Genomic DNA, 16001 nt, shown 5'->3' on the forward strand with positions numbered 1-16001 from the left:
TTCATATATCAGATCATGTGGCTTTTCTAACTCTAAGGGCTTTGCCCCAAGGAAGTGGTTCTTTGGTATTTATACAGTGCTGAGCGCTTTCTGATCTCTGTTTGGAAAAATTAGGATTGACACTAAATCCTGCTTGCTTTGGATCAAGCTACTGAACCTCACCTGCAAATTTGCTGTTGAGTAAAAAGAAAAAAAGAATTACCTTACTGTAGCACTACTGTTGTGAGGAAGCACCTYATTCACTGTCATAAATGCAAAGTTTCTACTTGTGAATTTCGAAGCAAAGAAGCAAAGATGTTTTCTTATGTCTCCATTTGGATCAGTAGTATGAAATATTTCATTCCTTGATGAAGTACCAGACTTGAAGGAGCTGTCAGCTTGAGCCACTGTTCTTTCCAACTCTATCAATCAGTTTACTAAAGGATATTATCTCTTCTACAATTGCTCTTTCTTTTATAATCTTAAACCATTGTGGCCACAGGAATCTTGCCCTAACTGAACTTGGTTCAACATGATGTGATAGTAGTGAAGCCAAAGTTAATTCAAAATACAAAGAAGGGAATGTACAGAGAAAGGAAAAAAATCCATTTTCTGAAAAATATTACCTAGGTTTAGCAAAAAGATTTTACAGAGTAGTCTCTCCATCAGTAAGAATTGTACATGCAGCTGAAGATTTTCAGAACACCTCCAAAATATCTGTGTAACTCCCAAACTTGATTTTGTTATCATTAGTTAAAGGAGTGCTAATGTTTCTAGGTAGCTGTTTGGCTGAAAAGCCACAAGAAATGTCCCTTTTTATTCATCACGCTAATGTTATGCAAGCATCTGTTAGAAAGTCAGGAAATAGCATTTGCTTTGCAGATAAATTAGCTGATTTTCTGTATTACTGTTGGGTGAGAGAGAGCTGGAGAGCAGCAAAGTGAAGTGCCTAATTAGGCTGCTAAAGAAGGGAGATTTGGGATTCAGCTCTAAGAGAATTTTGCACAAAGAAAGTCTTCATCCTCCAGCATCAGCTTCAAAAGCCAATGTTGGATGCATGGCCCCCGCACTGAGCAACAAAGGAGAAAGAGCAAAGAATGGCCCTGTGTGTCATTAGTGGGGTATCTCTTACTTCTAAAAGCAAAATTTGAAACAAGGATTTCATCTGGAAGGCATCCCAACAGCAGCAGCACTGGTAGAAGCTGTAGCTCTCCCAGTGCTCACACCATTTACCATGAAATCTAGGACATCTCATTAGAACTTTGTTTAATTAGTGCAARAGAGAGACATCAGCACAAGAGACTGCGTGATTTCATGGCAAATGAACCACAGCAACTAACAAGAAAAATGATTTTGTGTCACTAGTGTGTGAAAGGAACACAAAGTCCTCATTAAACTTGTGCTTTTTTTTTGTGTGTGATAAATTTTTCTGTGGACGAACCACTCTGGATGTTGATGGATGAGCTGTTTTACATTATTCACATCTTAAACATACTCTGCTCAAAACAACTAATCTTTTCCACCTCTGATTATTTTTGAGGGAGCTACGAGGAAGAACTTCAGCTGTTCCCATAAGCTCTTGTAACATTGCTACTCACTGCAGTTTAAAGCCTCTTCTTCACTGGTTGGAAAGGCCAGTAAAACAAACAAAAATTTAGMAAATATTGGCTCGTGTTCTCATTTTGTTCCTAAATGTAACTTGCTGTTAAAATGAACCTGGGCTGAATTTTATTCTGTTTCCTTCAGGCAGGTAGCTCATGGGTGTAGCAGGTAGCAAATGTCTTACTGTACTTGCACGTGCATTTGTCCACATGATACAATATTCAGTGAAGTTTAATGTATCATATAAAGATTAATTCATTGTCAAAATCATTCTGAACAGGGAAAGAGAATAGTATCTTTCTGTTAGTACCACCTTTTCCTAAAACAGTATACCCATAGCGTGGCCTTCTTTTGTATATGTCTGCAGAGATGTCGGAGCACTCTACAGCATTTAGCCTGTGGGCTGTTTTTTTTTGTGTATTGGCATCACACTGCTGAAAAGACCTGATTGATACTGGGCCCTAACTTTGCAAGGCACCATACAAGTGTATGTATAGGTGTAACCTGTGCCACAAAGAGCTTGCACTGTAGTTAGACAAGGCAGGGGGATGGAAGGAGACATTGTAAAATATCCAACACCCAGGATAAGGCATTAAAGCCAAGAGATGAATCCAGAAGCACTAAGTCAACTAGCTGCTTTTTTTTTTTCTGAAAGACTTCCCTACTGTAGGTTTTCTGTTTAATAAAAATCACAGGAACAAAATTAAGGAACTATATAACTGCTTTCCATGGACTCCTACAGGGTTCTCATTTAACCTATGTAATGTCAACAAGAGCCTTCTGTACTAACCCAGTTTCATTAAATGATATCACTAAGCCTAAGAGCAAAATGGCCTTTTGGTCCATATCCCACTATCTTCATCTTTTACCTCATTGCAGGGTTTTGTTGCAATACAGTATAAACCAAAGAAAGATTCTTTTTTAATGGTTTTTTAATTACAGAATCCATCTGAGATTTTGCACTGACATTCTGTGTTTTATCTTTCCAGCACATGATTGCAGATACTGTTCGATCATTGAGACATTGCAGAAATAACCAGTTTGGTGAGTAGTCAGAATTTGCTACTTTTCTGTCTTTCTCCAGCCCTGACTTTTTGTCTTTTGTTTCTATTTCTTAGTTTTACTTCATCAGTAAAACACAGCTGCTAATTATTTAATTAGCAAGCAAAGGCAGGGAGTCATTGGTGGAAGGTCAAAATAGCAGTTCCATCCAACTACAGTTGGCTGAAACTGAAGTTTTGCTTTACAGAACATTCATAGAAGCAGTTTCCATATTTTTCATAAAATTTTCATTAAAAAATTATCATAATGTTGGATAAGGTCAGTGCCAACTATAGTTAAATGTAGTTTCTTACTTTCCCAGTTACAGCTGAGTTACCTTAGTCTCTTCTGCAAGTCCAGGAGTTACGATAATAGATTCAAAACTGTCATACCGCCCCATAACWGAGAGAGGATATTAATCACTATGGCTTTTCTCTGAATTCTTTGAAGACCAGGCAGATATTTATGTATTGTTTGCTTTGTTTCATTTGCTAAGGACATTTCACAAAACAGCAGAAGTCTGTGAGATACTAGGATCGTATGAGCTAAGGATTCTATGTGACTGTTTTAGACACTAGAGACTCTATGCAGATATGTGCTTTTGTGMCTTTTTTACCCCTTGCTCTTGATGCAGGAAATGCTTTCTTTGGTGTTTCTGCTTTACTAGACACCAGAGAATCCAACCCTTAGGAAATGTGCCAAAAGACTCCAGCGTTCTTTGTTCTGCTGCTCACAGAGGAGAAATCTTATTTTTCTCCTCCTCTGCATGACCTGTGCTGTAAAGAGGTTAAACACAGGAAGGGGACAAGCACAGCACTGCTTTAGAAAGTAGTTAGAGGTTGTAAGCCAAGCACCCTAGCCATGTCAGTTACTTAGGTCAATAAAATCCCTTTTCTGAAAAGAACTTCAGAACTGTGTTGTAGCCTTAATGCAGAATTTTCATGGATTAAAAAAAAAAAAAGAAAAGAAAAGAAAAGAAAAGAAAAGAAGAAGCTGAGGGGTTTTTTTTGTTGTTGTTGGTGGTTTTTTTTTTTTTTCTGGTCCAGCTAAATTTTCAATAACTGACATCTTGGTCTTTCATAAAAGAATAATAATAACTTTGTGTGCAAATGCATAGGTATTTGCACACCTTGGAGAACAGTAGGTGTTGTTAGTAGTTTTACTGAATGTTTGTTCTGCATAGGATTGTCTTCTATACTTATCATCTTTCTTTATAGCAGAGCATATTATTATGATTCTTTTGTTATTTATATAGAGAAAAGAGTATACACACAGACTTATGCACTATATATATGTATATGTATGTGTGTGTGTGCACACACATATATATATATGCAAGTCCTCTGTTAAACCTGATACTGAATGAAATATTAGTTAAACCTGATACTGAATGAAATATTAATTAATCCAAACCATATCTTTGTAAGCTTGAATTTCTCTCTTATTTGGCATTTTGAAATGGCATTCTTGTTTCCTTTAAATGGTATGAATTTTTACTGCTTATTTGCAAAGAAAAAAAAAAAGAGCTTTCAATTCATCTTTGCCTTTTTTTTTTAAGTAGTTTTGTAAGTGTTGCAACATAAATCCAAGGTTAATACCTTAGATTTATCATATAATCTGGTAGTCTGAAATAGGTGATTGTTATTTTATCTTACTGCAGACTTGATTTATTGTGAAGCTGGCATTTAAAAAGCAGCTTATACAGATATCCCTGTAGGCAGTATTTTTTGCTAAATTTGTTTAGGCATGAAATGAATTCACTGAATATTTATTGAGACTTTATGAACAGCTTCCTTTTCTAGTGKGCTTATTTTGCTATCGCGAATGTGAATCTTTCTACTGCATCAACTCCCAGATTGGCCTAAGAGCAGCAGGCATCTTAACTGTAGGAAAGAATTCAAACAAAACCAAGCAAAGTATATTATTATTGTTTATGAACTATATCATGTGTATTAAGTAAGCAGGGAAAAGCCTTTCTGGATTAGAAGCTGATTAGGTTGGCAAGTGAGGCTGAAATGCCTTTTTAATGGAAGTAATACTTTAATATATTAAATCCTGAATACAAATAATAGCATTTCCAAAATCAGGCAAAGCATCCTGAACAAATAACATAATTGAAGCTTTTGTAATTTCAGGTTTTAGTGAGAATGTAAATAGCTCTCAGCAGGCTCAGTAAAGTTGCCCTGAACTTGCTCCCTAMCAATTCCGACATTCTGACACATAGTTATCACATTATCTGATTCTCTGCCACATACCTGAGGTCAGACAAGTGCTTAGAAATAGCCCCCAGGAATAGCTGCCCGGGAGCACCCTTAGCAGTGGTGCAAAAATTGGGCATTATTGGCACCCTGGATAACTTGCACCGCATCAAATAGGACTCTTTACAAAGTAGGGTGGTCAGGTCCTGAAAGACTTCTCCCTTAGCTGCAGTATGTGGAAAAATGGATGATAATGATACAAAAGAGAGGGAGGGAGCATGCAGCTAAGCTCATTGGTTTGGGGTTTTGGAGTGTTCTTTTTTTTTTTTCTTTTTAATTTATGGTAATGGTATTAAGAATTCCTTGAGGACACAGACTAAAATGGAGCTCTCCAACTGCGGATATCCTGCCAGCAGTGTGACAGTGTAGGTTTCTGCAGGCAACGTATCTCTGTGTCTCCCCTGCCAGCCACGTTGGATCTCAGTAGCAACGGGCTTAGCTCTTCCACCTCTGTTACTGTGGGTGGCCAGCARTGCTGGGAGGTTTCATAGGCAGTGAGTTCCCACCAGTCGGAGTTGGGCCTGAAGATGGTGGCAGATCACAGCTGCTGCTGCAGCCGCCCTTTGGTTTGTCTGCTCCATAGCTAATTCCTCCTGCCACGTACATTCCCACGACATAGCAGCCTAACTGTCATCTCTACTGCTAGATCAGAAATCAAAAGCATGACAGATCAAAGCCCAGGGGCCTGTCAGAAGAGCTTTGAAGAGCTTTAGTATCCATCTGCTCTGCTGTCACCTTTCCCCTTCTCCCAGGGAAGTGATTCAGGGTCCTGCTGTCTTGTATATTTGTGTTGAGATTGTTTAAAAGTTATGGGCCTGCTCAAGGTCCCTGTGCTGCCAGAGCAGCACAAAGGAAACGTTGAACCATTCTTACAAGGGACAAATTGTCCCAGCTTCTGTCAGGAGGAAGCCATCCGTGTGGGCCCTGGCAGCCCTCTTGCCATCCCCTCAGAGCAGCATCGCCTCTTCCTTGCTTTATTCTCGCTTTTTTCTACTTTTGTCTGATACCTCAGGTGTTATAGTTAAATAGCAAATCCTTTTGGTCACTGTCACTCTGTTTTTGTGGATGTGTGACACCAGACACATTGGCACACCCAGGGCTTGGAGATGYGATGCCAGGGCACAGAGCTGCACAGCTGGCTCATTTCCTGTCTCCTCTCTTGTAGGCAATGAAGTTCCTTCAAAAGAGCATCATGAGCTGAAGCCATACGTCCATCACCTGCATGTCATCGACAACCAGCAAGCTCTGTTTGAGCTCTCCCACCGGATAGAGCCGCGAGTGTGAGCGTACGCAGCTTCATATAATCTTGTAACTGCAGCACTTTGAATCCAGTGAATGTTTATGCCAAGCATGTTGCTTCCCTGTATATGGAGAGTTTACTGAGTTTTATCAGTAGCTCACATGGCACAGAGGAAAACGGATCAGAGCAAGAAAAGGAGCTGTTCACRACACTGCAGGGTGAGCCTGGTGCCATCTCCACTTGTCACCACAGCAGGAGGGAGCAGAGCAGCTGCCTTTGAGCTCGGGAGCTTAGCCTCTGTGAAAATATTGTTTGGTCCAGTGTAGCTTTCAGTGCAGATTCTGGCAGTGTTAGAGCAAAAGGAAGCATCATGTCGCTACCGCAAAACATTTCAGCAAGCAACATGTCATGAAGGGATTTGTAGTTCACCACAGCACGTACCTCGCTAATTCAAGGCTGCCAGAGTTTTATTGCCAAAAACACTGTACAATCCGTGCAGCTTTCCTGAGTCCAACAGAGCGTCTTATTTGAGAAAAGAGTGGACAGCTACGACTGGGAATTTAAAAGGCGGTGCGCCATGTAAGACTCACTAATGTGTCATAATTTGGAGGGCAGAAGCGAACAGTTCATGCTGTTATGGTCCCTTAAGAGTCTGCTTTATAAAACACACTATCAGAGCTAATCTACTTTTGTTGCAGTTTATGGACAGAATTGWTTGTACACTAAAACTCTTTATTTTCTCCCTTTTCTCAGTACTAGCTCCCRCAATTTCCATGCTGTAAATCATTATAGCAGGAGCTGTTTTSGCCTCTCCCTTGTCTATTCAGGGGYGAAGCCTATATCCCTATGTACCTAATAACATCTTGGAAGTACTCTGTTTTAACTTGCACACACTTCTAGTTCTCAGAGAACAAGTGAGTGCATCTTACAAGCTACCCATGTAATTACCCACCTACACACCAGGCTCTCAGCATTACAGTCCCTTTAGTACCACTGTCTCTCTCCCACACCCTTTCCCTAGCTAGTTTTGATGAAGCTAGAAGTAGTACTTACGGGCATGTTCTGAGAGAGCATTTCTGAAGTTGAACCTTGGATACTCACCTCTAAGCACCCTGTCATCTTAGCTGTGGTCTTCAGCGCTAGGGAGTTTACCCTGAAATATAGATTATTTTCAGATACAGTTACACCAGTAATAGTCACAAGTATTTCTAGATATTGCCACAGGCAGCGTGCAGCGTGCTCCTCTGCTCTGTGCACCAACATACAGAAATAGTCCCCTTGTAGAGCAGGGAGGATGCGATGCCTCCCTTACCTGTGTCTGTTGTATATTTTCCACATCAGGAAGAATTCCAAGAAAATGCTCCCTTACTGAAATGTGGGCCCCCGGAAGTAGCATGCTCTTTCATCGTTGTGTGAACTCTGGTGTAGGGGGATTTAAGAAAAGCAGCTTTAACAAATAGTCTGTTGGGAAATCTGTAGGATGCATTCAGTTTTCCCATCTGTGAAATATTGTATAGAACTATTGTAAAGGAAACAATTGTTTCAGAAATGTATTTGCTTGTACTTTGTTATTATCAAATACTATATGTTTCTTTTCTTTTTTTTTTTTTTTAGAAAAAAAAAATCTTCTTTTTACCCAGTAAAAAGAAAAACAAATAAACTCTTGCTGGCCATGGAGTAAAAATTTCCTATGTTCTTCTGTAGATGTGACTGCACATATTGTAAATAACTCCTTTTGTGCAAACAGACCAAAACTGTTCAGATCAGGATACTAGCTGGAGTGGGCTGCCTTTCGCAGTGTGAGAACACAACCCACAAACAGTGCTTGTTTCTTGTTTTGCTGCCGTGCTTCCTCTGGCTACAGCGCTCTCCAAATCCACCCTGCATTGCCGGGGCTRTTTGCTGGTTCTTGAGCTCCCCCTTGTGAAATTCTGTTTTTTTGCGGCACAACTTCTGGGAGCCTGAATGTAAACCTGATTGTGTGCTTTGGTTCATATGGAATAACTTTATTCCACAGATTGTTCTGTTGAAATCTGTGGAGATAAGACCATAGGAAGGTTTCCAGTGTGAGAAAGTGGGCTTGACTCAGTGCACTCAAGGGTTCCCTGCACTCTTGGTTCTGCAGTAGTTTTGSTAGTTAGGGCTAGTGCAACAGCCAGAAAGAAAAAATAAAATAAAGAAATGAATTAAGAGAGGAGGGGCAAAAAAGAAGAAAAGGAAAAAGACTCGATGCTCAAGCTTTGGTTTGAAAGTCTGCTAAAGCCAGCTTGAAGGCACCTCACTCTGCCAGTTCTGAAGTACGTTGATGGGCCAGTTGTGTTCCAGCAGGCTTCAAGCCAGAGCAGGTATCAGCTCTCTGCACCACTGTAACTAATACTAACCCAGGTATTGTCTACTCATTGCAACTCATGTAAAGTCTGTTTGAAAGCACAAAGCCAACCTTAACTCTGCACTCGGTGTCCTGGCTGATTGGACTRTTTTTCAAAGCATTACAAACCAGTTTTCATAGTGGCCTTTGCTGTTTAGATAAAACTTTCAGGTCTGAGGGGCCAACTTGGGTGTATGGATTTCACACTGAGAATGTGGATCTTTTAACTCCATAAACTATCTAGACATTTAACTCTATAAAAATAAAGAAAAGCTGAATTCAGTTCATGTGCCTAACAAATAAAGGCCTATCAGTGTCTCCATTTGACAGCTAAAGTATTGCAGAGCTGGACTTCAGGCTGGCAAGCAGATTGAAGATGTGATGTGTGAGAGGAAAGTCAGAACTAAATCCTGTGAAAGGGAGGGGAATGCTATAATGCCTCTCCCATGTTCACAATTGGCAATACTGTGGTTTTTAATCATACTTACCTCCCCAGTAGCACAGTTATGTTGCATAAAATCCATGAATCTCTTAAATTCTGTCGGCCACAGTCACACCTGGGATTATATTTTCTGCATGTTTTCTTGAGTAGCTAGGAGGAGTAATGAGACAAAACAAAGTAGAAAGCTGGGTCACTCTGTAGTGCTTTGATGTGGGATTTTTCTGCATCAAATTTAGATGCTTCCATGACACACATCCTTTTGATTCCAGCCCCATCTCAAATAGTACTAAATTCCATTTGCATGACAGTGGCAAGAAGAAAAAATTTTACTAGATACAAAAAAGACATATGCTGCTGTAAAATTACAAAGAGAGATGTAAATACTAAACATTTTAGCAGAGAAATATTTATTTCCATAGCTTATTTATTGTCATCTTATTACACTGTTAAGAAATACTGGGATGAAGTCTATGAGCTAGGGTAAGAACACCTGCCTGTTAAATTCTCTCTGAGTGCCATAATGCTGTCATCTTGCATTAACAGTGATAAAAGAGAAACCCCAAATCAAGGTATTTACCTAAATTCTCAGGGACTGCAGCTAGTACTTATCCACCATTACAGGACCTGGTATGTATGAAATAGTCTGATTTACCAGAATCAATGTTGCCAATGTTTTCTTTTTCATATTTCATGCTTGTCTGCCTCTGTACATATTACTGTGTTGTGTATTTATGAGAGCTAGTAAGCAATAATTTATATGTCAAAATGGCCAAGCAATACAAGGTTAAAACTTGTAGAAGCAACTGTTAYATTTATCTTGCATTTTTCAGTGTTTTTTAATATTGCTTTTCAAAATATAAAAACTACCTTAATGAACTCTGAGTTTTGTGTCTTCATGCCTATCACACTTGGTTATTGTTCCTAACTGGAATATTTTATGCTTGTCATGCTTTCAGTCATTCAATTCTGCCAAATCCACACTGTTTGCAAGGCAGGTGCAGCCAGTAGGCACCTCGTTGGAGCATGTTCTCTTTCAGAGCCGCTTACCCACCCCTGCCTGTTTGGACTTGCTGGTACCAACGTATGTTCCAGACAGAGGCAAAAGCAGAGATGATGTTAACAGTGCCCTTGGCCATGCCCTGTGACCATAGTACAGTCTTAGAGGGTCATGGAGCCATGGTAAGCATGGTAAGTGCTTGTGGGAGAGGGGAAGGGTGTTTTCAGACCCCCAGAGTCTGCACCTGATTCTCTTGGTGAGAAGAGCAAATGCTTTTCTCTGAAGCAGGGGAGTCCTGCTGGCCTTACATGCCTCCCTCCTCTCAGTGCATCTGCAGCAGGGTGAATACAAAGCCAGCCAGGTGCTGTGTAAGAGAACTGAAGCTCTCCTTCTACCCTTCCTACTTGCAAACCCCATGAACAACTAGCCCAAACCTGACTACTTCTCTGCTTGGTACTTAGGGCAAATGTCCTCTAAGTGCCTTCTTAAACAGTATCAAACCTGATCCACAAGGTGTTTGTGCCRGTGTAATTATTTGGATAGAGTGAATTTTCACTGGCAAAATTAAACCAGTACAAGTCCAAATTGGTGAGACAACTAGACAACTAAACTAACTATACTAACATTTAGTATAACTATACTAATGTTTAAAAATACTTTCTGCCACAGCCAGGAGGGCATCATCATGATAGCCTTATAAGACTCCCTTTGTTCTGAAGGAAGTTTCTGTCCCTTTCCACAGCCATTTTACATGGGAAATCCTCAAGGAAAAAATCCTCTTGCTTATYTTCAGGTTGAGAAAAGGCAACAGTCATGGAGAGACCTGCAGATAAGGCCAGGAATACTTTCATTTTGGAGGCAGAAAAGAGCCATTCAGGAGAGCTCAAAGACATAGCAGACAAGGAGGAAGCTTTGTGATCTTCTCATTGATGTGACTCAATGTATTGGTATATTCAACCACTTTTTCTATCTTTTAGGAAGAAGGGAGTAGCACTGGTTTTAGATATCAGTAGGATTGATTCTAGCTRTGGACTAGCTTTAGCAGTTAGCATGGTCTTGCTGTCCTAATATCCTCTCAGTGAAGCTTCAGCTACCAGAGCTAAAGCAATGCTAGAGGCTCTAAGACACAGTTAAAAATAAAAGCTTAGTGATGACAAACAGCCTTATTGTCAGATGCAATGACTAGCCATAAGGAAATAAATTGTACTGCAAACAGTGACAAATCATGCCACTGAGCCCAGCTGGAGTGTGGAGCTGCCTTCCCAGGGAAGTAGGTTAGGTGGGAGCAGTACTGAGCATAGCGAACTGACAGTGACCGAGCTTGCCCCCTTGACCTTGTGGGAAGAGGCTCTTGGGAGAGGCATCACCAGCTGAGACAGACGGCATGGAACACGCCATGCTACAAACAGCTGTGCTTTGCTGCCCAGGAATTCATCAGAAAAGGTAAATAGAGATGACTGAGCCCTAGAAATGGCAAAGAATGGGGGAGTAAACTCCAGATCAAGCACTTGCTAAGTTATACTGGSTTTTGACAAATGTTTGAGAGCTCTATGCAAGGAAAAACACTTGTCTTGTTGATAGGTCAATAAACTGCTACTGAATCTGTGTGGGAGGGATGCCTGCATTGGCTGGCCTCCAGCAAAACATGCCTGCTAGTGAGAGATTACTCAATTGAACAAACAAACTTCGAAGGAATTCAGCTCAGTAGCTCCAGGTGATCGTCCCTAAGCCATGAAACCTTTGAAAATACTTCCAGTGCTTGATTTTTTCAAGTTACGTCAAGCAAGTTGGAAAGTTTTCATCAAAACAAGCCCTATTATAGAGATTTCTTTCTTTCAAACAAATGTGCAAAGTTACATTCCTCTTCTATTGATTTTGGTTGGGTTTTAAAAAATCCAGAGGCACAAAGGCCAGTTTTTCTGTTGAGTCCTTGGCTACACTACAAAACTAAACTTACTGAATCCAGTTTCATATACCCTAACACAGTAAATTGCTTTATTTGCTGCTGATGCCAGTCTTATTAAAAGGCCAACATCTCCTTTCATGGTAGAACTCCAGAGAACAACCAGAGAGCTGCCAGATGCTGGGTACCTCATCACGATCCCAAGGTTGATAACTTTGTTATGACTGATGCCACAAGCATCAGACTCAGCTCAAGGCTATGGATAGTTTGAGCTTATGCTGTTCATTAGAGGCCCATATGAAGGTAGGAGCTGCTAGAGAGGAACAGGAAGTCACTGGGAATGATTTAAACAGCTCCAAAATACTAACTCCTGGGAAGAAATACCATGCAAAACTTATGAAAAACCTGCAGAAGTCATGAAGGTTGTTCAAAACTCAAGGACAGCAATTGAACATACATATTTTATAATATCTTAAAGAAGCCACTGTGCCTGCAATAAGTGATTATAGTCCTGGCCTCACAGTTCAAGAGCGGATTGTAGAAGTTGTCTTTACAGAAGAATTTGGAAAAGTTAAAATGAATTTGTTTTTGTGTGGATCAATTAAATTGTGTTAAACCTCTGTGTAGACACGCTTGATGTCTACATTTTGATAAGGTTTATACTTCATTCTATGTGATGTAAATCATTTGTAAACGAGTGTTTCTATGCAACAGTACTAACCAAATTTAATTTCATGCTTTTTGCTCATTCCTATTAAACCTCAGGTTATTCTGAAGGACTCCAGTGGACTTGGTCTGCATTTATACAAGTGCACATCATGACTTCGGCTGAGCAAAAGGAATTGCCTGTTGACTAGGGTTGTTTCCAGCAAAAGCTGCTGCTGCTTGTAAGAACTCCAGCAATACCAGTATCTTTCACTTTGAAAGCTCGGGTAGCACTGACTCCYAGTGACGAAACCGTGTGCGTGACGTGCCCGTTTCTTGCCTCGAAATTGCCTGTGTGACCTCCAGGGACTACAAGGAATAATGCAGCAGTGAGAGTCTCCTCTGTAGTCTGTGTCGTCCAGTGACCTGAAGTTATTAGATTTTTTTTACTCRGATTCCCATTTAATTGGACTGTTGGGATTATCCCTTCAGCGTTGTTGTGCCCATTTCCCCATGGACTTGGTCTTCAGGTTTTATGATGGAAGTGTAGCTTCACCTAGARGGAAGGCTAACAGAAACAAGGACAGGCACCTTCTGCTGTGTCCATGGCCGTATTGGCCGAGGCTGCGTGGTGTGGTACCCTGCACATTCACACCCAACACAGTGCAGCTCTCTGGATGAGGGTGGCAAAAGAGAGCAAACCCCTCGCCTGCTGGGAATGGCACAGGACTGAATCGCGTGTCTAACCAAAGTAGCAGCTTCAGGAACAGAAGGAATGGGTTTTCTCTGAAAGGTGTTGCTGCATATGTGGCCTTGCAGCCTTTGTGACAGTTCTCACACCGCTGGCATTGTTTTGTACAGCAGTGCTGGCTCCGATTGCAAGCAATTACCTGTCACAAGCCAGCTGCTCTATGAAATCAAGTCAAGGTGCTGCTGGTTTGGAGTCTCTTGCGTGTCGTTGTCCTCAGGGCATGAAGCAAGGCTGTGCTGGGCTGTCACCCACAGTGTGGGTCCAAGGCACATTTGGCAGTCAGTTGCTTTCTAATATGCTAGTTTATAACCCAGTGAGTACCAAAAGGAGTAAAATTCAGAAAGGCTGAGCATTCCTCCTCTTGTGACAGCTGCAGGTCCTACGGACTTTAGAAAAGTCAAAACTAATCAGTTTTTTTTTTTTTKTTTGCCTATCTTGGGAAGGTTGGAGGAATATGAATTCTTTCAAGTGAATAATTTACATTCATATCATATAGTTTTGAAGTAGTGTCCAAAAACCATCTAAAAAGTAAAGTATTCGCTTAAACCAGAGCTGTTTGATAAATTCTGAAATTCAGCAAAAAGCTAATGTAGTACGTTAGCAAATACATTCATGAYAAATTGATCTCAGCAGTGGCCTGAGGCACATGCAAGTTGCAAATTGTATTTTATTCTGTTGCTGGACCTAATTAATGCAGGCAGCTTAAAAGGGGATCTCCTCAGGGAGACTAGTCACCTGAATATGGTGACTCTGGTCACAGTGATAGCCAGCAGGTCAGTATGGTGGCCACTAATATTTGCTCTTCCCTGAACTTAGGATGGCTGCCTACGAACAGCTACTAAAAGGAATGCCAATAAAGCTTGTTCACTTAGTGTCACTTATAGGGATCTGAAACACATTAAACATCCTAGTTGTTCAAATTCTCTCACTCACCACCATACACAGAGATGTTACTATCCCTGTTTCACAGATGACAAAAACTTAAGAAACAGYGAGCAGAAGAGACTTGGCTAAGACCCTACAGAGCTAGGAATAGATTCAAGATYGCTTTTCAACCAGCCTCGAGCTTTTCCAGACCATCGCTGCTTCTCCGTGCCCGATCACAAAGCCAATTATAAAGCGAACAAAAGTCAATGAAAGCAAAACAGGCRAAAGTGCAGGGAAGCCAAGCGCAAGGCTGAGTGCGGCCGAGCACGGAGCATTTGTCACTGTTCCTCCCGCCTGGCAGTGCATGGCCTTGCTGTCTCCAGACAATTGTACAATTTTCTGCTTAGTGCAGGCACTAGGTCCCGCGGTGTCACTTGCACTGGCTGTTTACACTGTGCACTTTCAGGCTTTAAATTCTTTCTTTTAAGGAAACTGGCATGGCTTGGAAAACCTTTTCCTCTACATTTAAAACTCCCTGCTCAGCCACAGGGGCTGGCCCAGCTGGTGAAGTTTCCACAGTTCCCCTTTCTCTGAAGCCTGCTCTCATTTCATGCTGCTGGCTGATGTTCTGAATGAAACTATTGCTCAAGAAATGTGCTTCATAAAGAGACTCTAGAAAAGGAAATTATTTTATCTATGAGAAGGAAGTGACACACARAGGAATATATAAAACCATGCATGGCTACAGATTTGGAGGGGAACTTTTGGGAAGCAGAAGTAGGCTGGAGCACCTTTCCTCCAAGTGACTTGCTCTGGCAGATAGGGACCCCCAATTTTTTTCCGGGAGTTTCTTGCAGCTGCTTCCACACTTGCTCCAGGTAGGAGCATCTCCAGTCTGCTCTCTGACAGCTTTCTTAATGGCCTGTCATTAGCAATAACTTATTCCCTTAGTCTCCTATTCTGTCAAAATTGTAACTAGAATTCAGTGGTTTTGATCTTATTAGTATTATGCTTATTGGTTTTATTTTTTTGCCATAAACCCCTTTGTTGAAAAAAAAAAAACTTCTATATTTCTAACTTTCCAGACCTCATGCTCAGTGCCAGTAAGAGTGTATAGAGACTAAATAAACAGACAAGAGCACATCTAAAGTAATGCCCTGCTTTAGGTACTTATTGCACCATCAGCTGACAGGCAGAAGAGGGAACTCTGAGACTWAATTTTGCTTTTGAGCTTTGCTCTCCTTTATGCCAACAATCACATGTGGAGTAAAAGGCAGCGCTTGTGGAAGCAAGAATTTACTGCTGATAAAATYGATTGGAAAGAAGATGCATTTTTAACTTAATTTCTAAAGAAAAATGACTCATCTGATTATTTTGTCTTGTCCCACTAGTTTTTAGGTAATTCAGATGCTTTCAGCCAAATCTGAAAGAGGAGTGAAAGCCTCRGAAATAATTGTATGCCTGTGGAGGAACTCAGAGGAGAGCTGAATCAAGGGATTCGGCACTTCCGTGCTCTGCCACTGTCTGGAAGCCACCTCTAGGATGATGATGCATTGCACTCACCTGGCAAAAACTTTGTGGGTGGTAGGAATCATTGTGGGTGCAATAGAGCAAAGTACCATGACTGCACTTTGCTTTTCYTCCTGGTCATTTAATGTCTGGTGGGGTTAGCAAGGCATTGGTCTGGGGTCATAATCTTGTTCCTGCTTTGACCATGTGCTCATGTCACTGCAGTCAGGGCATTTTCACTCATGTCTCTTGGTTTTGCATAATGGTCTTTTCCTTCTGCCTTTCCTTGCATAAAAAAGCTGAATTGTCCCTTAGTGTACTATGCAAGAGATTCTGATTATTTGGGAAATCCATACATGACATCCTATCCTATGACATGATATCCTAATGTTATTGCTG

General features: G+C 40.9%; 1 protein-coding gene across 1 annotated transcript in view; it reads left to right on the forward strand.

Annotated features, from left to right (window-relative positions):
• Positions 1–9244, forward strand: part of LOC112942404 (rap guanine nucleotide exchange factor 5) — a 50813-nt gene extending 41569 nt beyond the window's left edge. The window contains exons 15-16 of the mRNA XM_026033332.1: positions 2571–2625; positions 6046–9244. Coding sequence (XP_025889117.1) covers positions 2571–2625; positions 6046–6164 — 174 coding nt within the window. The 3' untranslated portion in view covers positions 6165–9244. The remainder of the gene's footprint in view (positions 1–2570; positions 2626–6045) is intronic.
• The last annotated feature ends 6757 nt before the right edge of the window (positions 9245–16001 follow it).

Source organism: Nothoprocta perdicaria, unplaced genomic scaffold, assembly GCF_003342845.1.
Source record: "Nothoprocta perdicaria isolate Ctin4 unplaced genomic scaffold, notPer1 scaffold_128, whole genome shotgun sequence".
Classification (NCBI taxonomy): domain Eukaryota; kingdom Metazoa; phylum Chordata; class Aves; order Tinamiformes; family Tinamidae; genus Nothoprocta; species Nothoprocta perdicaria.